This window comes from Camarhynchus parvulus, chromosome 5 (genome assembly GCF_901933205.1).
Source record: "Camarhynchus parvulus chromosome 5, STF_HiC, whole genome shotgun sequence".
Lineage (NCBI taxonomy): Eukaryota > Metazoa > Chordata > Aves > Passeriformes > Thraupidae > Camarhynchus > Camarhynchus parvulus.
Window position 1 is genome coordinate 27,032,911 of NC_044575.1, and position 27,560 is coordinate 27,060,470.

Below are 27,560 nucleotides of genomic sequence, written 5' to 3' on the forward strand. Positions count from 1 at the left end.
ACAAGAGACCTTGTTATCTGGTCATACTGACATAAGCAAGTTGTACGGTCTAATAGGAACAGACAAAGTGAAACAGTCAATGCTGAGATCTTGCTGACCACAGTATACATATTCTGTAGTTTTATGCTAGTCTACCCTCTAGTCTTAATGTCCAAATTAAATTATCTGTTGGAAGGCATGAGATGTGCTTCTGAAGCACAAGTAAGTCAGCTTCACCTGAAAGTCTCCCAGGCCACTCTGATGTGATCCACTGCACGCTAGACAGGGATGAACAGGAGATAAGGTCACTCACAACTGAACTACAATATTGATAATTTATATCCTTTGTTTTTTCTTCTCATATTTTATGTCCCTGCTATTCTTTCCCCAGTGCTTAAGTACTTAGTTTGGGTTTCTCTTTTTCCCCCCTGCAACGTACCTACAATTTAACAAGCAGGAATGCACAATTTCCTCTTAAGGCTGTGTCCTTAGTTTCAAAGTCAGCAATCAGCCCACTAAATGAGTTCAGTGGCAATGTTTTAATAACCATGGTTTAGTAGAGACTTAACCATAACAAGGCCTGCCTCTGCATAGGGCATGAGAATGTGAATTGGGGTGTTTGGATCTATTTTTGCATCTCCTACTGACCTTGTACATGTGCCTGTCACCAAGTCAGCTTATCTAACTGCACCCCAACTTCATGCCAACCAATTTATTAGGATAGGGACTGCTTCTCATATCAATGTAGTATTCCAAGCAGAATGCATCTTCATTTTAGTTATGGTCTGCAGAATTTACTGTAGTAGCAATACTCAGTGACCTCCAGAGGACATACCAAAAGGACTCCAGTTGCAGAAAATTGATTGCCAAAAGAGAAACTGCTTTGCGCAAATACTTAACTGAAGTGTCTAGTAATACATGTAGGATAGCTACAAATTCAAGACACAGTTCTTGAACTTTTATGATTTTGGATAGAGTAAATGGGGGGACCAAGAGTTGCTTTATGGAATTTTATAGCTAGTAATAATCCACCATGAACACTTGCTCACTAGACAGCAACAACAAAACTCTGAGTATTTCAAAAAGTGCAGTCATTTCTCTTACTGCTACAGGTTTGGATGCACTAAAAGTAAGCCTGGTTTTGGCTGTACTTTATTTAGTTCAGAAATAATAGGATCTGTGCTTTCCACACTGATTTTTCTGCTCTAATCCTTTCATGATGATTGCAGCTGAACTTTCCATTTGCTCGGGCTGCTAAATACTGCTCAAAAGCTTTCCAAATATCTCATGAGTGACCTTATGCCACTCATCATTTTAATCCCTAACATGTATTCAATTTTCCACTGACAGCTGAAGGACAAAAAACTCCCTTTCTCTCTGCTCCTCTTTTGCTAGCATTTACGAAAGGAGTTCATGTTGCTTACAGTAAAAACAAACACGGATTTCTGTTTTACACAAGTACCAGGTCTTTTCTCAGAGACACAATTTCATATATATATAATAAATGTGCTAATGTTCAGATCCAATCTTAAATATACAAAAATTTAGCTATTACATCTACAAAGTTATAAACTGATTAAAAAAGAGCAGTGGAAAAATGCTCACTTGGTCTCTCACTCCAAGGAATCCTCCGGACTTTGGTAACTGTACTTGCTTCTTGGAAAACCTATCCTAAGCCTTCAGCTAGCCTGGGGGCAAATTTATTCTATTAAATATCATTCCATTTCAATCATACAGCAGCATTACTAGCATACAAATACAGGATGTCAGGAATATGTGATTAAGACTTAGTGACGTGGCTGAAGGCTACAGACAATGCTGAGAATTCATAAAAATTATAAAAGTTTTAGTGTGAATTCAGGAAAAATTGAAGTACTTAATGTCCAGTTTAAGAAAAATGCACATATTACTGCTTATTTCTGATGAAGCACCAGTTTTAAACTATAAAATCAGCAATACTGACACGAGCTTCAGGCTTAATACAGATGGCAAGTGAGCGAGATGCAACAAGATCTATGGAGTAAAGAAGAATTTGCAGCAGTTTCTCTGGCCAGATCCACACCTTTGAAAAACCCTCATCATTTACAGCCTTACTTATTGTGAAAATAGAAGCATCTAAGTCTATTCCTAGCTTTCAAGAATTATATCCACAGGCATTACAAATTACCAGCAAATGGGAAAGCTGAAAGGAATGTGTACAATTAATTTTGATGCATGTTAAACACATAATTATGACTAAAAAGTTGTTTGATTCCTGTGTTCAATTCTGTGGTTCCATGAACTTCTTCACACATGTTATATTTTAGTATTCAACGAATATGTGGGGGACATGGAGACTGAATGTGGGCAGTTTTTCCTGCTCTCATCTTCCAACCTTAAAATATTGGATTCTGTATTATAATTATACCACTTTTTTTTTTTGAGGCTAACACTCTATGGTGGTTCTCCCCATAAAACAAGATACAATTTCAGAGCAAACACAGTGACTGCAAAATACCTGCGTGGTGTGCAGTCCTCATAGGGAGGGACAATGACAACCTTCACTGTGACTGATGTCCTGAGCAGATCAATCATTTGCTCATGGCTCAGGGTGGCCACAGCCACCTTGCAGATCTCCACCAGGCGGCTGCCCTGGCGCAGCCCCGCCTGCCAGGCGTAGCCATAGGGCTCCACGTCGGCCACGATGCCCTCATAGTTCACGTGGAAACCCAGCTGGCCCAGGCCATTCCTGCGCAGGGTCATCTCCACGGTTTCACAGCCCTTGGTCACCAGCTGGGAATTGAAATGCAGACAGAATTTAATGCATTCAAACATCTCTGGGGCTAATAGAGGTTTAGGGGCTCAAGTTTTGCACAACCGACTCCAAAGGATCATGGTGGGACACAATGAAGGGATATGTATTGCAGTCCTAGGTACATAATCAGCTGAAATGAGTCCTGTTGCTCAAACTAAGATTTCCAGTAGAATCTGGTTACTCAAGCTCTGCCTTGGAATTTTTAGTGCAACCGCTTGAATTTTAGAAGATACATGGCAGGACACAACAGAAAAACACATGGAGTTACACAAGCATGTCTGTCTTTTACACTTTAGTAACCAAAAAAACATTCTCCATTTCTGGTTGTTTCAGAAAATGCAAAATTACTTCTGTCAGAATGTGGTAACATGCAGCTACTAAGCACAGTAAACTGGGAACTACGCCAACTCTTCCATGTACCATGAGCATCAATGTCATCAAGAGCAATTTAATAGGACCTAGATTTCCTTCTTTTCTGGTAGTTATACAACCACAGTTGTGAAATTACAGGAAAGAGAGTGAAATGTAGCACATTCTTTCATAACTTAATTGGATATAAAATGAGCATGAACAGATGTTTTATAGGGAGATATTATGATTCACTGCATTTTTAGTTTATCACATGCATTCAGAGTATATCTGAAGGTTGCAGTGGGGATTGGGACTGCACCCTGCTGGCAACATAGACATTGCAGATTCATTTGAAACAAGATACTGGCGAGTCTGTAAAATAGAGAAAGGGAAGGAAAACAAGGAAAAGAAATAATGTGACACTTCTGTACTTGTTGTGTGGGAGCAACTTATGCATCTGAAAGACCCGTTTTTTTAATATATTAATACATTTTTCACACACACAGGCAGCTCAGACTAGTTGATATCTGATAAAAGTGAAAGCAATATTCAGTTTTGAGAAACAGAAGCAGGGAAGTCTTCATAAATTTCACAATAAACAATTTAAACAATTTTAGGAATCCCAGGCACTATTTAAATTGAAGCTTTACCTGGCCAAGGGGTGAGAGAAGAAAGCAAAGAAGGGGAACCAAACAAGAGAACACATTCTAACCTCCAGCCTTTTGACGATCTCTTTGATGTCATCAATGTTGCTGATGAAGCTCTCCAAAGAAACACATTCACCTCTCTCATAGAATATTTTGATATTTGTGTCTGTTGAAGTCCATCCTATCACATCTCGACAGGAGCAATTGAACACCACGCTTTTTGTGTCTTGTTCAATGAGGACCACAAACTCATTAGAGATGCCTAGGAGACAGTCTATTTCCATACCCTTGCTGTAGTCTTTTGCATGGACAGTCCAGACAATAGCACCAGAACTGTAGATTTCTGCTCCTGGATAAGGTTTGGACTTTTCCTTCTTTTTTGAAGCAAGTGAGATGAAGGGGAACTTGCCGGAAGGGTCAATGGGTGTGTTGGTGACATTCTTCTCTGCCAAGTCTTTCAAGTACTCTTGCCGGGTCCTGGTGGCCATCGCACGGAACTTCTCTGATTTATGAGCAGCATTTTCTGCATTGATGACTTTGGCCAGTAAGAAGTCCCTGAACACATTTGATTTAGGAAATGTCACACCTTTTGGAATAGGTGGGCCAAAGGATGGTACATCTCTGGATCTTGTCACAGCAACACTAAATGAAATAAAAGAATTAGGAAACACAGTGTTTCACTCCAGGCAAATTCAGCAGTTTTTGCTTACAGACAATACATTCCCTCAATTTTTCTTTTCTCAGCAATATGCCTAAATTTACATATTAATGTTGCCAGTGTGGAGGTTATGCCCCCTTTACTGTATAAACAGAAAGCCACTTTTTTGCATATAGGCATTTTTGAGTTGTTCCCAGTCCCACAGCTTATAAAGAGCTTTAAGTACAAACTGTAGGGCTGGAGCTTTTTTAATAAGTAATCATTCATGTATGGCAGTTCTGAATTCTGTTTGGTTTTGGTATAAAAACAAAATTTCTAACTCACACTATGAGAAAGGCTAGCTTAGAATGTAGCTACTTAATGCTGAAAGGCTCATCTGAAAGCGGTGCCAAGTCTGTGATCAACACTAGAAATATAGATTAAATGAACACACGGAAAAGATAAAGGCAATGAAGTCATCTCACAAGGCCAGTTCCATTGAGAAAATGATTTGGTGACTGAATGCATATATACATCACATTACTGTTTTATATTTCTGGACTGAAAACCTCACTAGCTGATATTGCTTGACTCCAAAAATACCAAAAATAAGAAACTTCTGAGAAGCCCAGAGATACACAGTAGAAACAAATATGTTCTTTTTTAACTCTTCCTTTTAGTTTCTGCACCAAGTGATGGACTGACAATAAGATTGCCTTAGGCAACAGGGACCAGCTTAGCTATTCTCAATTGTCAATTCTCTTTTGATATAAATCCAATGCAAGTTGTTTAGAACCCCTGAAGATTTGACATTCCAATCCAGTATCATTCACTTGGTGAACTATCCTAAGAGACTGAAACTCTACTTCGACAGTTTTGTGACAAGAAATGTCCCAACAGTCCAAACAGGACTTACCACATATCTGTAACTAGATCTGAAAAAGCATTAACTAACTTTGGCCAAGATACCATGGTAATGGAAATAAAGTAGAATAGGATAAAAGTTGATCGCATTAGGAAAGCATGTGGTGTTTCACTTAGAATGCTGACTGGTATTATTTTCACATTTTGATTTTACCTGAATTCTTAAACATAATCAGAGAATTTGTCCCCCAAAAAATCAGTAACTAAGATTTCAGAGTAAATCTTTCGAAGAAGCATATAGGAACACCAAAAATTAAAATTAAGTCACCCAATCTACAGCCGTATCTTCTGGTTTTGAGTGGTAGGGTGTTTTATTTGTTTGTTTTGCTTTTGCTGTCCTGAATTGCTTGGGTTGTTTTTCCCTTTGGTTTTTTGTTTGTTTTTTAATTACTATATTTTCTAGCAACTGATACTGAAAGATGTCATTACTGTCATATTTCCTCCCAATGTATACCAGTATATCTTAAAGTGTGCAACAGGCGGTGCTCATGAAGCAAGTGACTCATCTCCAGTGGTCCTGAAGGATCTGTTATTAAGAAATGGAAGCCTAAGCACTAAACACAATTACTGGATGCAATGAAAAACTACCAGAAACTACCAGTAAGATTTTGTTTGGTTCAGTTTTCAGTGCCATGAATCACAGGGATAAGACTTCAATCTTTAATACATGCTAGAGAAGTTTTAAAAAGTGAGCAATGCTCAGAGATGCCAGACTTTTGAAATATTGTTTATCTTAGTTGGGAGAGACAATCACTGGCCAAGACAGTGCTCGCCTTTATTCCTTTTATGTAGTTTTTAAATCTAAATTCCAGTACATTTTTATGCTATATGGTTTCCTGTTTTGTCTAGAATTATGAATCCATGAAACTGTTCCAAATAATTCAGTGAAAAAGAGGTCAAACTTACTTTGAAAAGTCTCCTAGAAAAACTTTTCATAATAGAATTCTACAAATCTAAATCAAGTGTTTGCACTGAGAGGACAGGAAAAAATAGTACTTCAATCTTAAAGACAATACAGAAAACATAGAATGTTCTGGTGATCTTGTGTATCAAAATGAACACTGACATTCTCCCAACCATTTTTCACACTGTTTCCCCTCCCCTTAAAATTTAAGCATGTACCATCACTAAAACCAAAATTACCATTAAGCAACCAATGAGGTTCCAGCCCTTATAGTTATAAACACTTGAAAAATGAGATGATTCAGGAGTCTGAAGGTCAAAAATAGAACCCTTAGATATTTAAACTTACTACAGTTTAGCAAGTATCAATCTTTCCCATGCCTTTTAAAAGGAAGAAAATATATACAGTCATATTACTTCAAGTAACAGACAAAAGCAGATCTATGCTGTAATATGCAATTCAAGTGAAAGATGCATCTGCAGCCCTTGTGGATGCATTTCCTATGCTCCCTTTCCTTCAAAATCACTTTCTGTACAGGGTAAGAGCTGAAACATATGTCTAAGAGTTTAAGAACAAGCTGTGCTCACATAAATTATGCAACAGTTGAATTTTTCAATAAGCATCCTGAAAAAGAGTATCCACATGAACATTTTTAGTCCAGGAGAGTTAATACATACACAAAGTTCAGCATCAATTTTAGAAATGCTCTGCGAACTTTACCAGAAGCTTCTTAGGAGAGGAAAGCCTTTAACCCATCTATATGTACTCAAAAAATAAAGAATACACCAACTCATACACAGCAGTCTTAGATTTTCCTCTAAATAAGCACTCGCCTTAATAAAATACTTAAGTGAATATTTGTATTTCAGCAAAAATAAGTTAATTCAAAGGCTACCTCATTTCAAGATACATGGTCTAAATCCACTGGTCTGACAGTTCATATTTTAAATGAAAATGCTTTATAGAAGTTTTCTCAAATGAATCAACATTTTAAAATGAAAATACAAGAAGAGTTCAGTATATAACAAAGGTAAGAACTTTCATTGATAGTAAAAAAGCATAACTCAGAAATATTTCTATATGGTTGCAATTTAGTTTTAAAAATTATACTAATAGGAATATCAACTTGGAAGTCTTTATTACATGTTACTATCAATTACCATTTTCTATTTTAATCATATTGACTTTAAGGTCACATTAAGACTTTATTTTTTGCTGCATAATTCTGTCATTTCTTTGTTGGACTGAAGAGATAAGAAATTAAGATATTTCCAAGAGCTTAGCTTCTCCCTGAAAGGCTAAAGTCATACTTTTTCACTGTCTTAATTTCAGAAATGGAGCATAAACTCAGATGACCAAATTATCTAAACAAAAAGTGGAAGTGGGTTTTTTTTCCTTTGTTCTATTTCTATCAATGCCAAAATATTCTTCTAGCATTCTCTTAATGAAGAGAATAAAAAGGAAGTGAGAAGGCAATTCTAAAGTAATTTCCAAGTGCTTGCACGTGTGTGTGTTTGTGTCTGTGTGCTGCTATGACCGCAGCAGCTTCATCACCGGGCATGTTTTGTCTACATATCCATGTGCCTATTTACTCTTTTAAAGAGTTCTAAATTCACATGACTCAAAACCTCCTTGACCTTCATCTTTCCTTACATTTCCCTACTGAGAATTTAGGAGAAGAATGACAGCTGCACTCCAGTTCCCTGTGTTCAGTGGGTGTAGCAGCAGGTACCTGTAACAAACGCTGTCTGTGCAGGGACCGTGCACCCTCACAATGACAAAGACGTGCTGGAAGTGGGAGCGGATGTTCTTTGGGCTGAATGGTTGTGCTCCAGGCTCCTGGAAAACTATTGTCACAATATCATTTCCAATATGCCGTTTTCTCAGAAGCTTTAATGAGGGAAAAAGAAAAAAAAAAACAGTTAAAATAGACTTTTCGCAAATTTCCAATACTTTATTTTTTATTATTATAAATTACTATTGCTCATTTTCTTTTCCCAAGTGATACTTCAAACTGAAAACCAAAACAATTGGGTGTTCTATAACAAGTACCAGAATTAGGTGTTCACCTAATAAATTTCAGGCATGGTTGTTTTCATAATAATTTCATTTCTATATGTAGCATAGAGGGTCAACTTATAAGGGAAAACTTAGCTAAACAAAGGGGAAAAACAAATCCTGTGAGTATCAAGAGAAATCAGTAATACATGGAAGCAGGAAAACATCCCCCATTTCAAACATTTTTACAAGCCAGTGGTAGGTCCTATTTGAAGTTGAAAACAAGTTGTCATTGTCCTTAAGACACACTATAAATAATTTCCTGGTAGGCTTCTTCTAGTAAATAAAGCAGTTCTGCCCAAACAGTACAACAGAGTTAAAAAAAAAAAATCTTGACTAAGGATTTTGGCTCATGTACTCTTGCGTAGTGTGCTGGACCACCATTCATTATCTCTCTCCATATTACAATCTGCTGAATGCAAACCTTAAAGGGCAATTGACTTAGCTGTAGATTTAAAATTATTTAAAATCATCAGATACACTAAGGTCCTTCTGACATGCACTAATGACATTACTGCATACTATTCACATCAAAGTAATGCACAATTAAATAGAAAACAATGGAGCAAAATCTATGATGTACCTACAATCATCTACTTTGCTCATCTCCCTGACACAGAGATTTCCACCTTCACTTTTGATTCTTTAAGTGGTTTTTTGCTAGTAATGAATAAAAGTTGCCATAAACACTCAGTAGTTCATCTTATTCTGAGCCAATCTTACCTGTTGCTTGTTGTTTGGAGTATATGGCAACATAGTAGAAACATGGAACATGATTTCATAGTCCTTGTATGTTGTGTACAGAGAATGAGTACCTGTTGAATCAGCTGCAGTTAAAGACAAAATGAAAGTATTATTAAAAAAATTCAAAACCAAAGTTTCATTATTATTAAAAAAACATCAGCCAAGACAAGAATTTTTATTATCCTCAATCCTAGCTGATTTTTTTTTTGCATATAGGCATTTTTGAGTTGAAGTTCTTATATTTGCTGAAGTATCAGCAAGAACTTACTCACAGTTTATTCACCTGCCAAAGCAAGCATCACATAAAGACAGCCTGTGCACTTTTGCATACTTTTCCCAGACAAAAACTTGCTATGAAGAGGGAGTTGATACCAGAAGACCCTGAAGAAAGTCTACCTAACGTGAAAAGTGAGAACAAAGTCTGAGATAACTTTCTGTTATCAAATATCCACCCAATACCTCAGAATGAAACTGAACTGTAAGGAATGTGAAAAAAACTTCAGCAAGGCAGGCAGACAGATACTGAAAATTAATACCATGACCAAACACATCATAAACAGCAAAGGACCTAAAACCCACGATAACAACAGGATGAGTTCTCCTAAGCATAAACATCAGGACTTTAAATTAACTGTAATGAAATCAGGTAGCACCTTCATTAGAGCACCTGCTTTATGGACAGGAACAGTCAAAACCCCAAGTAGGATGCCAGCATGCTTATAACTGATGATGAAAAAAGCCCACAAAAATGACATTATGATGCTGGTATATTAATCTAAGGTAATCTCACCTGTTTTGATTTCTGGCCACCCTATTTTAAAAGTTATAGAAGAAAGAGAAGAGATCCAGAAACAGGCCACAGAAATAATTAAATGTGGATGGAGAGACTTCCATGTGGAGAGAAAACAATAAAAACTAGGACTATGAAGTTCAGAAAGAAAAAAGAAGAGGGGGATATCACTCAGTTTAAAAAGTGATGGTTGAAAACAACATTTGATTACAGACAAATTGTGAACTTGTTTTCACTTTCTTTCACTCTAAAAAGTGACCTTGAAAAATGTGCCATTCATTTAAGCAGTAATACATTTAAAGATAAAATAGTGAGTATATGCTATTAAATACAACTTATATCCACATTGCAAAAAGCCTGCTTTCAAACACCACTTGAAAAATAGCCAGTTTTATATATGGAACAAAGCATTCTAGCTATTTGAAGTTATATAAACATGCAACAAAATTATATAATCCCAGTTATTTATAACAATGTATTTTAAAAAGCTGTTAAAAACTGTATCTTGACATTTTCATTAGCAGAGAGATCATGTTACTAAGAAGAGAACAGATTTGAGAGTTGTGATGCATTTACAGTAACATAAATATACAGTTTATTTATCCAGATTTTGAGTATAAACTTTGAGAAGTTAGTTCCCTGTCGGATTCAGAGTAATAAAATAGAGGTAGCTTTAATGTAAATGAAGCACAAAATAATCTGTAAAATGAAACTGAAAGTTTTCTGCATTATAGCCACATAGAGATTTTGTGTTTCCAAATGATCTATCTATAATAAAATGGGAATTATAAAGAAACTATTCCGACAATCTAAATATTATTTAAATAATTTAATATTAATATTAAATATGCTAATAGCTTTCTTTTAAATGCCAATTAGAACAGCAGATAGCTGAAAGGGGATCATTTCACCTTGCACTGTGTTCACAGCAGCCTCTGTCCTCTGCCTGATCACTGCAGTGCACACCCAAGGAGCCAGATGCATCCAAAAGTCACCTAAACATCAGTGCAACTTCCTAACAGCTTTATCTGCTGAACAGTAAATACACTGATTTGTACATCATCTTATAGAAACAGAGCATACAAAAATATGACAAATAATTGGAAAAGGGAAGGAGTAGGTGCAAAAAGATTGGGACGTGAGATGGGGAAAGGCAGACCCCAAAAGAGGGGAAGGGGCTCAAAAGGTATTGGGGGAATAGTATAAAGCAATTCTGACCAAAAATATTCTAGATCACATACATATTTAAGCCAAACTTTCAACTTTCCTGGCAGGATTTAATTTTAGACAGAAAAATGTTTTCTGAGAACAGCACTGATTCTGCAAACGAAATAATCAGGCTACAATCCAAAAGACACATTTAATAATTCCAATTATTTCCAAGCACTTTACAGTTAAATATCTCCTATTCAAATCCAACTTCCAACAGAAGTCCATATGCACTATGACTGTGCATCTCTCTCATGATTCAGCTTTTTTGAAGTCCAGAATACTCTTCCTGAAGTACACCACCATAACTGCAGGTGTTTGTTTTAAACCAAATCACATCTATTGCAATAAAATCCAAGACTGTGTGCTGGAACAACATCCATCATTTCAAGGTCAGAACTGCAAGCCAGCACTGCAATCTACTTCTCTTTAACAGAGGCCTGAGGGATCTTTAAATTCATTAGCACCTTTTTACACTGAAGACATCTCCTCTGGCCACCAGTTTATGGCACAGCTACTCATGACGCTTTCCCAGCCTTGCCCCCTTACTGGATATGGGCACTTAGCTGAGTAGCTGATCCTTCCTTTTTCCCTTCCATCATTAATAATCTCTAAAAACCCTCCTTTATCTTCTGTCCTTCCAATGATTCTCAGCTATATTCACAAGGATTAACAGACTCACATTTGAAGTGTTTTTTTTCTAACACACTACTGATAGTGCTCAAAACTGCGGCAGACAACCACCAACATGCTGCTGACTGAATCCACACGACTTTGTCAGCCTGCCTCTATAGCAGTTTAACCTCCGTGCTAGAAAACTCTATAAAAACCATTATGAGCAGAGAATCTGACCCCCTGTTTCAAAGAAAAACATTCCAAGGAACTGAAGGAGAATGAAAAGTAAGTTACAGATACGGCAGGACAACCATTACTACAAACTGCAGTAGGGCTCACAATAAAAAGCATAAGAACAAATATTTTCAGAGCTTAATGTTGCTCCCCCTCTACCTTTGCTTTGTCAGCAGCTGTCAACACTGCTCTTCTGTCATACACAAGGATTACACCAAGCATTCATGATCAACTTCTATAATACCCAAGTTGTTTTCAGACAGAAACTTTTATTTTGTACCATACAAAAGTACACGTGTAACACAAATGCAGAGAAATGCAGATGGACTTCTGCACCCTTATTTCTGCTTCTTAAGCAACTTAACATTTTAAGATTTGTTGGTCTCCCAACAGAAGGCTCAGACCCAAGAGTAAGTCTATCATTATTTCCACAAGGTTGGAAAGCTGTTATATAGTGCAAGTTAAGAAAGTAATCTATCTGTATTATTTCATTACAAACATTGGGGTTTCTTGACAACCCCTAAATGAAATGTCAATTTAAAGTCCATTCATTTCCTAGATTTTATTATCTACTTAACAGCTTATGGTTTTATATTCTTCTGATGTCTCAATCAGAAAATCATGAAGAATATAAACATTTAGTACGGAGACCTACCATTATTAGCTTAGTTTATAATCTTATCAAATTAATAAATTGTAAAATTCCCAGCTCATAACAATCAACTTCCTTTATTTCCCTCATCAACCACACTACCATTCTGTTAGACACACAGTCCTTGTTACCAGGCCTAGCACTATCAAGCTGATCCCACTTACCGATGTAAAATAAGACTAAGTGAGGGGGAGGGAAATAAAGCATACATTACAACTGGAAAAGAAAGTAAATTGACTGAAGTTATAATTTGAAAGATCACTGTGATGTTTATTACTTTAAAGTGATGCCCATAAGCTTCCTAGTCACTGTGGGATAGGTGACATTTTCAAGCTCTATTTCCTATCCAAAGTCTGCAGGCTGCCAGGAGATAGACTGTTTCCCCTCTGGTAATTCTAGAAATAAACAAACAAAACTTGAAAAGTACCATCTCTTTTTCACAGTGGTACTGGCAGAGATCCAAAACTAAAGCCCTTGAAGGATGCAATACACTTAAACAGCCTTTCAGTTACTAGTATGCATGAGATTCTTCCTTTTAAGGAATTGGCTCCGTTATGGACACTTGCTAATTAGGATCCTAACTCTAAATTTCTAGTAATAACTGCTCTGAAACTGCCTTTTGCTAGAGCAACTTTACTTTTCTAAATTTGCATAAATTAAAAATATTGTGAATATTTCCAGAGTACATATACAAAGCAGCTCACCTCCATGCAGAGAAAAATCTTTCCACGTTTTACATCATGCAACTGCTCTCCACAGCTTACAAAGTATTGTCAAAGGTACAGAAACTAGCCAAGTAGTCTACATAGAGCTCACCTTTCTGATAAGTCAATGAACAGACGTTTTTAAGCACATCTTTGCAATCAACTGTGCTGCCATTGGACACAATCCTTGTGCATGAAAATTCCTGAGTCGTGAGACTGCAAGAACTATTTCAAGATAGGGTTCTCTAGCAGCAAAAGAGCAGAGAGCTGGAAGATGGAGAACCTCAGTTCCTAGCTGTTTCAACAAAACCTATAAACCTAAATCACAGTAAAAAACCACAACCCCTCCTTTGCACATCTCTGTGTCAAGGCCAACGCTGAAGGACCGGCAGATTACTTAGGGTGGCTACTGAAAATGTATTGCCTGGCTGTATTCTGCTCTACATATACATATATTCCTCACACCTGAGATGCAGTTCTTTTGACCATCTCTGGTCTTTAGCATTTCCCCTACCACTAAGTGGCTTTTTTCCCCCCCCATTTCCTTTGTGGAATATGCTCTAAGTGTTTCCAAATGCAGCTATCCAAAGAGCTGAGTGTTGTGCCCCCAAAGCATCTTCTCTTTCAGCATTTCCATCTGTGCTTTGCACACTGGCAAAAAGGAGAACATACCACCATCAAGATCAAATTAGAAATGTTTGCTGCTATTGTTCACATTTGCTGTTGTTCAGACCTACTCATTAAGAACTCACGCATGCTCACATGTAGTCATGTGTTTTCTCAATAATCCTCCAGGCAATTAACCTGAAAGATTTCAGATAACTTAAAAGAGTTCCCAAGCAGTTCTGGCTGATAAGGTTCCACATATGTGAGGTTGTAAACCTTGACTGAAAGAAAATGTAGGAAATCCTTCATGAAAACAGCAGTTTCCACTTAAGAGGATTTCCTGTCCTCTATGGTCATACTGAAGTGTTCACATGAAGACTTTTTGTATTTTTAGATACAGAATGGAGCTGAGTGGGTCTACTGGGCAAAGTGAAAAAGATATGCCAGCTCTCAACATGGAGGAGAAACCTTCATTACAAGAAGATAACTCTCAAAACCAGGAGAGAGTCAATCAACTTAAAGATTCCATACAACAGGTGCTAGATTGTAGTACATAAACTCAAAACCTGACAATATTCTTTCCTCGAGTCAGAAGCAATAACAAGGAATTCAAAACATCCCTGGAAAATGCTGCTGTTCAGAAAAAAATGCAAAAGTACTTAAAGGACATTTAGAGCTTTCTTGGGTATATTTGAGCAGATGGATCAACTCAATTACACAGCATTTACACATACTAGAAACCAGTGTGTGTGGACTGACACCAAAATATGGATTATTTTCCTTTTTTTCACATCTTAACTAACCGGGAAGAAAGGGAAGAGAGGATCTTGCTTTAACAACTGAAAGTAACAATGTCACAATATAAAACCAGAAGGTAAATAAATGTTTTCTCTGTTTTCCATACCCATTTAATTTTTGACCTAGCTCATCTTTATATCCAATAAAATTGCAGTTCAGAGCTGGGCAAAAGGAAAACTCACCTTGAGAAGTTTACGTTTTTCCCACAAGAGAGCTGATGAGGGACTTCTCCCAAGGACATGTAGCAATAGGACAAGGGGGAATGATTTTAAACTGAAGAAGGGCAGGTTTATATTAGATATTAGGAATAAATTTTTTACTGTGAGGGTAGTGAGGCAGTGGAACAGGTTGCCCAGAGAAGCTGTGAATGCCCCATCCCTGGAAGTGTTCAAGGACAGGCTGGATGGATCTTTCAGCAACCTGCTCTAGTGGAAAGTGTCCCTGCCCATGGCTGGGGGGTTGAAATGAGATGATCTTTCAGGTCCCTTCCAACCCAAACTGTTCCTTGTGTCTGTGAAATGCTCTCAAGGGAGAAACTACAACAGAGGGAATATAGGCATTGCAAGTGTAAAAAAGCAGGCTCAACGTTAAATATGTGCAAAATAGGTATTAATTCAGGTTTAAAACCAAAGGAGGCTTTAGAACCCTCTGAGGATTGATGATTAGACTGGTCAAGAACAGCCTGAGGAGATGGTAATGCAATTGCTGTAGGAATTAAGGACAGAATACAGAATGATGGAGCATTAAAGCACAGCAAGGTACTCTATTTGTGCCAGAAGACCCAGGACAAGACCACAGCTTCTGCTGCACTAAAGCTGATTAATGTTTTTCAGCTTTCATGAATCAAAGTCCTTATTTCATTTCCTTTGCTACAAGTCAGCCAAATAGCAAAAGATCTCCATAGGAACTGTAGTTCCAGTACTCAAAGAAAAGGAACACAAGACAAACAGATCAACAAATTGAATGCAGCATGTGCTAGCTGATAAACAGGTATTTCACATGACTGATTCCAAATGCAGGGAGTTTCTTTTATAGTTACGGTCACCCAAGATCATCTTACCACTGCACTTTGTTGCAATATGTTGTACAGTTAGAGCTGATAACATAGCTGCCAAATCCAGTTCATTTCCATAACTCAAAAAAGAAAAAGCACAGAGGGAGGAATACATTTGACAGAATGACTAAGACAAAACTGCCTAGAAGAAAAACTGCATGCAACAGACATCAGAAAAGCAGTATATAAACTTTTCAAGGTGGAGTGACATAGATGGGTTCATGAAACATTTTGGAGACAGTCTGTAAGTGCATAATTTTAAAAAGAAAAGACATACCAGTTGTATTGATTAGCTTAAGACAACACACTGATGATAGATTTGCAATATCAGTAATTGTTCCATAATTACTGGTTTCTTGTTGTAGCTTTATTGATAATTTCATACCAAATCAGCGCAAAAATCAAATTATTATCAGAGTTGAGAGACCATATGAGTACAGTTAAATGACACAAGTGTTCTGTTTTCACTTATATTAAGCAACTGCCTTCCTACAACTAAGATGTTATCTTTAAGAATTCTTCAAAAAGGCAGTTAGCAACCATATCAAGCATTTTATTCATTTAAGGGGGAAAAAAAGAATGAACAAGTCTTACTTTTTGTATCCAGCTGAGCACGGTACTTGTCAAATCCCTTGAGTCGAACTCGCTCTCCCAAGAGCTGAAGAAACTCCTCAAAGGCTGGACCTGCTGATTCATTATTGTACATTTCCTCTTCTGTGCTTTGCCCAGCTTTGCAGTACATGATACCCACCTTAAGCTGGTAACTTAACTGCAAAAGGAAAAAGATGAAAATTTTATGTGTGTACCAAGTGATGAAGCAACTTAGGCACTGAATTAACTTCCTACGTTTTCATAAATCCATAATTCACAAATGAAAAAATACCTAATATTCAGTCTAATTTCAGAAGTTAGTCTAGTTCCAAATACTCTGATTGTTTTCTACTGTAACTGCCTCGATGATGGCAGATTTAATCTGAAGATGTCAAAATGCTTTCTGAAGTGAACAAACATGAACGTTGCTTATTTCCAGGAGGACTACACCACAGTTTGCAGGTGAATGCCCAGCACTGAGGCACATGGGAAGCACTGGCTGAGAAATGCCAGGAACTTGGCACTCACTGACTGCTACCATGGCTGCCATCCTATGCTAAGCCTTCCATGCAGAAGGGTAGGGCACATCATGTGCTTGCTTCTTAAACAAGTGACCAAATGAAGTCTCTCTCATTTTGAAGAGAAGAAATTACTCATCTGTTGGCACATTCATCTGTTAGCAATGATGAAAGACCCATGACATTCAGTTGGTTCTCCCTAACTTAAATAGGATGATAATAACAAAAAACCAGCTAAATTGAAAAATGCTGGTCATACCTTGAAGGTACTATTTACTAGCATAGAACTTCAAATACACTTGTGCTTTTCATTTCCATTTTCCCTCTAATTTGGTAGTTGATATTCCTAATATAGCAGAAGCTAAAGATGTAAATAAAGTAATTTTTTACCCAACTCCAATTGTGATTCCTCAAAGCAAACTGTTTCTACCAATTCCAAATTGATACACACACACACAAAAAAGGGAGTACACTGGCATCATTTACATCTGGACTACAGATAGACAAGTCACAGAAGGGAAGAAAGCAGCATCCACAGCCTTTTACTGCCGTCTCCAAAACCAATTTCACAGGCAGGAACTCTGACTGAAGGAGCACAAGAGAGAGCCTTGGAGTTTGTGCATGTAATTCATCCAGTAGAAATACATCCTTATTGCCCAGTAAATAATCTTTCCTCCCACACATGAATTTTTGCAGAGGCTCTATTTCAAATAAACACTAACCACATATGCCAGAATGAAATTGTAAGAAAATCCATCACAACTAGCATGAGATTCACAAGTTTGGACTACAGGTTAGTGGGAAGTGAAAACAGTTATTTGCAAGGGCACTGGAAGCAAAGTTATCTGAATATACTGTAATTTGCTCTCAATACTGTAATTTGCTCTCAGCAGATTCTATCCCAAGCCATGAGGCAAAGGATTTTGAACTTGCTAGGGTGATGTGGACACATAATGAAACAGAAATTCACTAATTTTAATCTATTATATTTATGGTGGGATAATTCAAAGGCCCTCAGAAGTGGTCCTACTCTGTCTCTAAAGAAAGCAAATTTTAAAATTTAAAAACTCAGGACATTGCTACTTTACTGTACTCTACCATCAAGGATGAATGATAATGGGGATTAAAGTATTAGCAGCAGGAAAACAAGGAGGGAAAAAGAAGAGTAAGGATAACCTGGCTTGTTTACTCCTGCTGAAGAAGTCATTATATATAAAGTCACAGTTCTAGACTGCTTTTTTTTTTCCCCATTACAGAATATCCCTTATTTTATCATCTGACACACTGACTTGTGTTTTCTAAACATGTCCAAATTCCTTATGACAAAACTCAAGTACAGCACAAAATCATGAACTGGTTTGGGTTGCAAGAGACCTTAAGGATCATCCAGTTTCTAAAGTCCCGACATGGGCAGCAGGGACACTTTCTACTAGACCAGGTCTGGTCTACTGCACCAGACTTGCTCAAATTCACATCCAACTTGACTTCTAACACTTTCAGGGATGGGACATGCCCAGCTTGGCAATCTGCTCCAGTGCCTCCTGCTGACACATGGTGAGGGAGGAAGGCTAATGAGAGGTAGCACTGCTGCCACTCCTGCCAAACAACTGCTATCACTTTCCATACTATCAGTGGCAGGTCCTGTCTTGGACCATTCAGGCATCTGCTGCTCAGATGTGCCTTCTCCAGTCCCACAGAAACAGGACGGATGCCAAGTGCTTCATGGAACCACAGCACCTTAGCTGTACTGCCAAGTACAATAGCTTCTAGTAATTTCACTTAAAGAAGTTAGGACAAAGAAAATTATTCTCATGAAGCACACTTGCACTATTTAAGCTTCAACTTTAGGTGAAGGAAGTATTTTCAAGGGCATAAATATAAATGGGATCTGCAGCACCAATGAGCAAGCAAACAACCGTGCTTTATTGCTTTGAAAATGTCAACTAAACAAGGACTATGCAAAGAGCAGCATATGCCTTCTAGCTGTGTTCTTAGATTTGCTAATTTTTGGAAAAAAAAAAAAGTTTCCTTAAGGACAACACAAGTTGGCATTTCTGAATCAAAAAGAGCAGATCTGGGAACAGCATACAGTCCCCATTATTAAACCTTCTGATAAACCTAGTCTTCAGAAGTATATTAACTACAAGAAAAAGCTAAAAAACAAGTTGAAGCATGAATTCTGTTGTGGTAAAACTACTAAAGTAACATCTTCATTTTAATAATCTGAAAGTATTTACATATTTATATAAATGGGAAAAGTGCACTTTAAGTATTTATCTAGCACCCAGTAAAGACAGCAGAAAGTATAGCTTGGATTTAATCAGTCAGCAAGTTTCTATTATGAACCAGGAATTATATTAAGAACCAAGTGACATTTCACAGTATTTGTGTGAATGAGGAATTGCCATAAAGATTAGCTTCAACTGAAATAAATCAGTAATTGCCCTAATATTCAAATTTTTAAATCATATTTGGAAGCAAACTTAGAGTAACCTACCATGAGTTCTGCATTCAAGACAAAGATTAGTAGAAGGTGATTAGCAAAGAAGGCAGTGCAGCCCTAGGAAATGACTGGATTGCTGTTTAACACAGAACTATTCAAATGAATGCATTTTAATAAATCCAATAAAAGAACAGCTAGGTGACAAGCAGTGTGGACCATATGTATGAACAGCAGATGTTACCACTCTAGAAATCTAAGAGGAAGTAAGGAACAAGCAACTTTCACAGACATCACCACTACAAAACTAGGGCAAGAAAAATATTCCCATTCTAGCACTGAATGACATATGCAGATATTGAAAGAGTAGAAGAGACAGAGCTCAGCCATAAGAGTGATATGAAATGCAGAGAAAATATGTTGCAGTGAAAGACTTGAAAAGTGCAATCTGTTTAGTTTATCATAAACAAGACCAACAGATGATATAATCACTGCATACAAAAACCTTTGCTGGAAAAAAATCTCACACCAAAATGACTTTTAAAAATGTAGCAGGGAAAAATATCAGAAGTCTTAAAGCTGAAGGCAGATAAATTTATATAAAGAAGTGCGAATTCTTAAACATGAAAACAAGCAACTGCTTTAAGACCTCACTCAAATATAAAAAAAGACATCTTATTCTAATGAAAACCAATGTGTACACATTTGGCTCAGTGAAGGGATTCCTGGGTGAAATTTAATGGCTAAGTCAGGCTAAAGGTGACTTTATAATCTTAACTCTTAAATTTACAAAACATTTTATCTGCTATATCAAACAGGCACCTGCTCATGCTGTAATGAAAGTGTGGCACTCAGCAAGAAGTAGTGATCAACATTCTGTGCACTTAATTAGTAGAGCAGCTGCTACCCAATTTTTGTTAGCTTAGAATTGAAAAAATGCAGCTTCTAATTAGTACAGAGTGTACTTATCTTTTTTGCTAGAAGTGTCAAACTGTTTCATTACCACAAAAACAGAAAATACTTTGATGCATATAATAAAAATTCAACTATCACTTGCCCCTAATGATTTTCAAAAGCTTAAGTATTAGAAAGCCATACTATGGGAGCTTAATAACATACAGGATATGAACTAAGGATAATTTAACCTCACAGTTTTCTTAGATGTCATTAGATTATAGAGTGGTTTGGGTTGGAAGGGGACCTTACAGATCATCCAGCCCCAATCCCCCTGCCATGGTCAGGGACACCTCTCACTAGACTCAGAGCACCATCCAACCTGGCCTTGAACATCTCCAGTAACGGGGCATTCACAGCTTCTCTGGACAACCTGTTCCAGCTCTCACCACCCTCACAGCAAAGAACTTCCTCCTAATACCTACTCTAAACCTACTCTCTTTCAGTTTTTAGTTATTTCTCCTTGTCCTGTCACTCTGTGCTCTTGTAAAAAGTCCTTCTCCCTCTTTCTTACAGGCTTCCTTCAGGTACTGGAAGGCCACAATTGGGTCACCCCAAGCCTTCTCTTACAGGGTGAACAATCCCGGTGCTCTCAGCCTTTCCTCACAGTAGAGACCCTCTGTCCCTCTAATCTTGGTGACCTCCTCTGGACTCACTCCAAGAGGCCCATGTCCTTCCTGTGCTGGCACCCAGAGCTGATGCAGCCCTGCAGGTGGGGCCTCAGCAGAGCAGAGCAGAGGGGCAGAATCCCCTCCCTGGCCCTGCTGCCCACGCTGCTCTGGCTGCAGCCCAGGACACATTTGGCTCTCTGGGCTGGGAGTGCCCATGGTGGGCTCATGTGCAGCCTCTCACCCAGCAGCACCCCAAGTCCCTCTGGGCAGGGCTGCTCTCAGTCTGTTCAGTCTCCAGCCTGTGAATACCAGAGGTGCAGAATCCAGGTGCAGGACCTTGTCCTTGGTCATCTTAAACCTCCTGAGATTCCTATGGGGCCACTTGCTGAGCTTGTCCACATCTCTCTGGGTAGCATCCCATCATTCAAGCATGGCAACTGCACCACTCAGCTTCCTAATTAGATTGAGTGCACCCTCAGCAATGTCATTAATGAAGATATTAAATCCCACTATGAACCTGAGATACACCACTTGTCCCTGATGTCCACTGTTACTCTCAGCCATTGACCATTACCCTTTGGATGTGACCATCCAACCAATTCCTTATCCATCTAACAGTCCACTCATCAAATCCATCTTTCTCCAATTCATAGAGAAGGATGTTGTGGGGGACCATGTCCAAGGCTTTACAGAAGTCCAGAAGAACAATACCCATAACCCCTCCCTTGTCCACTGATGTAATTACTCCATCTTAGAAGGCCACTGGGTTGGTCAGGCAGGATTTGCCCTTACTGAAGCTGTGCTGGTTGTCTCAAACCCACCTCCCAGTCCTCTGTGTGCCTTAGCAGAGCTTCCAGGAGGAACTGTTCCATGACCTTCCCAGGCACAGAGGGGAGGCTGACAGGGTGATGACTCCCAGGGAATCTTCCTTTCTACTCTTTTTAAACATGGATACAATGTTTCCCCTCTTCCAGTTTCCTGGGATTTCCCCGGACTGCCATTTCTTTTCAAATGCCATGGAGAGTGGCTTGGCAGCTCCTAAGCCAATTCCCTGAGGACTCTGGGACGCATCCCATTAATGCAAATGCCATTACCTACGTTCAGTTCATCAGGTGGCCATGAACATGATCTCTGCAGTGGGAGGGACCCAGTCCCCATCCTGGGTCCATCCACTCAAGAAGCATGGGAAGAGAGGTTGCCAGTGAGGACTGAGGCATACACACAGCTATAAAATGTCACTGTTGAAGTTTATAACCATAAAATTCACTTGAGTCATGGACTTCCATTTTTCTAAGTCAAAGCTGTAGTGCTAATGAGTCTTGGTCCCATCTTTAAAAGACAAGGAGATTATCACCTCATTGAAAATTATTCATATGAAGAAAGTCTTAGAATATTTGGCCATGTAGTTTGTTCCAGGGGAAAGAAAAAAAGAACACCAACAAAACAAAACAAGACAGGCAGCACCCTGGTCATGGTTTAGCCAATGCAGTATTACAGTGAAATGTTTAGCACCATGGGAGACTTCTCTTCTTAGTATAATAGCAATAATAAAAACAGTACTCCCTCCTTCCCACAGTCTTTGAAAAACCATGCTGTACTCTCTTTTAAAGGAAATTTCAATTAACAACTGCCATAAGATTAATCTAAAACTTTAGGCTACCCAGAGAAATGAACTTGATTTCATACATCCCAAATATTCTGCAAAAGTTGGGGGAAATAAATGCAATATAACTCTCCCTACAGATGACAAGTTTTACTTTAAATGAGAGATTTCAACAGACTTACTCTAATCATATAAACCTAAAAGATCATTTTGCAACCCATCGCAATAATCCGACAGATTAAGATCCTTTGTTTAATTCTGTAACTCTGCACTTACCCCTTGCTCATCAAGCTTCATAAGCTGTTCTGTGACTTTTGGGGTGTTGAAGGCCAGCCTTAGACAATGGATATTCAGCTCTGGAACCACATACTCCAGCACTTCTTTTAGGGGAAGTCCCCTGGCTGTGCAATGCTTTGCAGTAGAAGGGATAGCATCTTCCAGCACAGAGCCTCTTAATGTCATGAGCTGTGCATACAAAGGAAAAGCAGCACATATAATGAGTTATGCACTGAGACTGACCAGCAATAGCAGTGCAACTAGACATACTATTTTTCCAATTCTCAGTAGAGATCAAGGACATTAAGAAATTTCTGTTAGCATGAGACCAACACTGATACACAAAAATTCCACTCATTGGTAAGAGTAATCAGAGTATTTCAAATAATTCATCAGATTTAAGTTTTACAGGAAACTACTACCTGGAAAAATCAATATTACTACAGTATTTATATACTATAGAGCATTTAAAAGTAAAAAGTACATTTCTCAGGTCTACCCACTGCCATACATAAAAGTGAAGAAGGCAATTTCCCTCCTCTTAGCTTGCTTCTAGCTAATATATCTCCTGTAAGTTTCTGAAAATTTAACCAAAACAACCTTCAGCATTTCCTCTGTACTGGATGTTATGGAATAACTCACATATATTCTGTGCCAGATAAACATCTAGCATAATTCCGTCAGGATGTTCCCAGATTATACAGAAACCTATTATCAATGCTGAAAAGCACACACACCCCCCATATCTTGAACCTGGTTTTGCCTGCTCAGTTCTAGTTTCTTTTACTATCCCCCTGGACTGCTTACCTCACTGGTTCTGAATATGATCCGGTAGTTGTACTGAGGTCCATTTTCTTTGATTTCCTCAGGCTTCTCTCTTCTTATACTCACAGCTACTGGACCCAGGTTCTCATCTGCCCCAAAATAGTTCCAGTGTTCTTGAATATAAGAGGAAAAAAAAAATAGAAGTCTCTCTTACTTTTTACACTTCAACTATATTTCCATGCTTGATTGTTACACTGGAAATAAAACTGCCAGCTCCATGGAGCCAATAAGAGCATGTCTTCAAGTGGTACCAGGATGTCATTCTTGTGCTTCACTTCACTTGTGAGCTCCATTTATACAAAAAGGCTGAAATTCAACGTGGCATATCTGCTTAAATAGGCCCAAAACAGGATACACCTCTTACACCAGCTTTTATATTGCCATCTGTTTCGTTCACATTGAACTAAATAAGCACTGCCAATTTCCCCCCTTAAAAACAAAGAAAAGGAAGCTAAATGCACCAAAGTGGGAAACTCAACAACCTATGTTAAAATAGAAATGTCAAACAACTGTACTTAGCAAATGATGTAAATTATTTATTTTTGTTTGACTGCGTTTTGCTTTTTCCATACACGTTACTCAGTTCTAAAATGGGAAAAACTGATGAAGTTGAAAAAGAAGTTAAAGGCTTGTTCACAGTAAAAATATCAAATTATAGCACCACAGAAAAATAAAGCACAAGAATAAAATTACTAGCATAAATATTGAACAGTGAAGTATTCAACAACCCTTAAAGTGCTGAGAGTTCAGTTGAAAACCAGTCCAGTGGGGAAGGCAGCAGAGAGAAGAATACAAGATTGGTGAAATCACTCACTAGCTGAATACCAGATTCTTTGAAACACAGTTTCTATATTTGTCTTACTATAGACATGTAAAGCCAAGCTTTACATGAAAAAAAAGTTAGAAAAGCACATTTACAAAAATCAAAGCTCAACAATTTTAGAGACTGATGTTGAAGGCTCTTCTGTAGAACTTTTTGAGCATTACAAACTATCCTGACAGAGATGTATCACCATTAATGCAGCAACATATAAACAAAGCTGCAAATATCTTCAGTGACTGCTGAATTTAAACATATATTCCCTAAAAGAAAATGTAAGAGAAAAGTAAAAAAATTGGAGTCAAGCATTGCGCAAGAAAAGTAAGTGCCATGTCATCAGTCTCCATAAGCTGCATATAGGAATTAATTTATACATGCACAAAAATAGAAAGTTAGAATCACCTGAAAATACAGCAATTCAAAGAAATGTGCAATTCAGTGATATAAAGAAAAGATGTAACTGCCCTGACAGGAAATGTAACCATATTGCCTTTACTACATATAGATTACCTGTCATTCTTAAAACAACAATTTTAAGTAAGAACTTTAGGAGCAGTCCAATATGAGCTATTCTACTACAGAGAGAAAATGTAAAGTATTTTAAAATCATCAAGAACTGCATCTTTAAAGATAATAAAAACAGATATTGAAATACACTCCATCTAAAATGAATGGCAATCATTTTTCCAATTAATAATACAGTTAAAAAATTAGGAGCCTCATTTTTTACTCTAATTCTTTTAAAACTTACAGTTACTGGTTCTTACAAATCTCCCTCCAACATACTAAGCGCTTTCACACAGCTGTCCAGCACTTTAAGCCCCTGGGGGTTCTAGTCAAGTCCCCAGTGTCTGGTATTTTATTATCCTTCACTCAGTGTCTTCTGTTTAAGATTTCAGAGCATGCAAGACAGCATTAGAGACATGCTTGCAGCACTAGAAGACTTGCTTTCTACCAAATTTGTCTGCCAGTTATGAAAAGCCAATACTTTAAACAAAGGTAATTAAAATTCAAAATTCTTTCAGTATCTCTTGGAATATTCTGTAAATATTGTCATTAAACTTTGGGTGGCTGACCTGTGAGTGGGAAAATTAGTAACAAATTATATTATCCATATAACTCTACATTTTCATACTAGTCCACAAATATGAGGCCTGTAAATGTCAGAGATGTTCTGCTGTTCAAAACTTCAAACTATCTTACTAGCACCCTAGCCTCTCTTTCTCCTGCATTACTTAGTTTGGTTTTTGTCAGGATGTTGATAGCTCACCAAACAGTTTATGGCAGACAAGGTCAATGCAGAAGCAGCACAGTCTTGGGGAAAGTTAGACTAATTTTTGAATCAATATATTATACAGCTCCAAAACTTGACGTAACTTGGACATCTCCACACTAAAATGCTTAGTGACTTAAAAACAGTGATGTGGCTTTGCTTTTATGATTGAAAAACTTAAAGAAAAAAGATATGGAGGTCATGCATACTAGAAGGGTCCAAACAATTCATTAGTTTAGTGTACTGACAGCCACACAGATGGTAAAACTTGTGTACTCTGCAATCACTCTAGCCTGCAATTCAGATAGAAAGTTTTCTCAGGAGAAATTATTCTACATCTTGAAAACACATTTAAGAAGGGTGGCAAGAGGAATGTTTGAAACTGCATACACATACACAATTCTGTATCATTTGATTAAGCTTTTTAATTAGCTCCTATTGCTCTGGAAAAATGCATGAAGTAGTGTGGAACTCCACACTTCTCTGCTAAGAGGAAATGTCTTCTATTCCTTTTCCTTCGGTCTGCACTGGGCAGGCAGTCTCTTTCTTGCTCTCCTTTGCACATCCTTTGCCCTCTCCTCTACTCTACATTTACTACTGGGTTGTTCGTTCTTTATCTTCCTTCTTCCTCCTCCCCTAAACCCCACCTCTGTATTCATTCCACAAGCTACAATATATATCCCTGTACCTGACTACTTTTCCTTCTCATACACTTTCTTGTACTTCCAACTGATTTTCCCTTAAAATTTGAATCTCCTTACACCCAAAATTTTTCTCTCTCCAGTGCAGGAAAAGCAGCAGCAGGATTAAAGTGCAAAAAGCTTAATATGCAGTGTAAAGGGAGCTAATTAGTTGTTTTATTGGGAAAGTAAGGGCTATGTCACAATTATAATTCAGGAACTTGATGTCAAACATGAATACCATAGAAGACAGCTTATTTCCCCACACCACACAGAAGCTAATTGGAAACAACATTTCTCAAGCTTGACATTTAATCTAAACAACTGTTGAAAGATCATTTAATTAACAGACAATCAGGACAACTAGCAGCCACCATAAATTAACTTATAAATCCATACCGAAAAAAAAAAAGATGACTTGATTGTAGCTGGTCATTAAAAAAAAGATACATATTTTTAAAAATAGTTAAATATCTATCATATAACTCAAAAGATACTTCCTGTGAAAGAACCAAAGGTAAAATACTTATTTTCTTGGCAGATATTTATGAGTTTCCTTTGCAATGGAAATCCAAGTAAATGCACTTTATTTTAACTGAAAAAGTTCTTTTGTGCTTTCATCATATTTCCCTTTAGATATCATGTCCAAATGATATTCTGTGTAATTGGACTAGAAATAAAAACCCCATACATTTCTCTTCTGAATGAAACTCACATGAAGTATTTTCCTCTAATCCTAGCTCAGCATTTACAGTACTGGAAAACCCTGCCCAGTACTTCTCTGGAGACAAAAGGGCAGGCAGCATTTTGGGAGCTCTGCAAGTCTAGCCACATACTTGAAAGGCATCAACTCTTGGACACAATAGGCAGCAATTAAAAGCATTAGGGAAAAGGGTATTTTTACTGGCTGACAACAGTTAAAGGAAAGCTAACCAACAGCTCATTTGTTATAAAACCAGTTCAGGAAACTATTTACTTCCCAGTCAAGTCTTTCATTCTAAGCCAGTAACTAACATTTGTCCCAAATGGCAACATTACCAACTACTGCATGAGAAGGATGGAAGCAAAACAGATGCTCTTGGTTCTTTCCATGAGAACTAACTCCCAGACCAATTATGGGGACAGAGCAAACAGACTGCTCCTCTGGAGTGACATGCCCTCTTTCCTGAACTGCACTCAGACAAGCTGACAGAAACAAATTTTTCTCTCTGTGTGATTTTAATATTGCTTGTAAATAAGTCTTTAATAAATACATCTGCAACTTTCACA

The 27,560-nt window shown here is 37.7% G+C and overlaps 1 protein-coding gene across 7 annotated transcripts in view; it reads right to left on the bottom strand.

Annotated features, from left to right (window-relative positions):
• SIPA1L1 (signal induced proliferation associated 1 like 1) overlaps positions 1 to 27,560 on the bottom strand; it is a 200,914-nt gene that overhangs the window by 37,574 nt on the left and 135,780 nt on the right. For all 7 annotated transcript variants that reach the window (XM_030949104.1, XM_030949103.1, XM_030949098.1 and 4 more), the window contains 7 exons: positions 23,501 to 23,631; positions 22,694 to 22,882; positions 16,295 to 16,469; positions 9,018 to 9,121; positions 7,969 to 8,126; positions 3,837 to 4,413; positions 2,477 to 2,751 (listed from right to left, as the gene is read on the bottom strand). In XM_030949104.1, the coding sequence (XP_030804964.1) occupies positions 2,477 to 2,751; positions 3,837 to 4,413; positions 7,969 to 8,126; positions 9,018 to 9,121; positions 16,295 to 16,469; positions 22,694 to 22,882; positions 23,501 to 23,631 (1,609 nt within the window). The remainder of the gene's footprint in view (positions 1 to 2,476; positions 2,752 to 3,836; positions 4,414 to 7,968; positions 8,127 to 9,017; positions 9,122 to 16,294; positions 16,470 to 22,693; positions 22,883 to 23,500; positions 23,632 to 27,560) is intronic.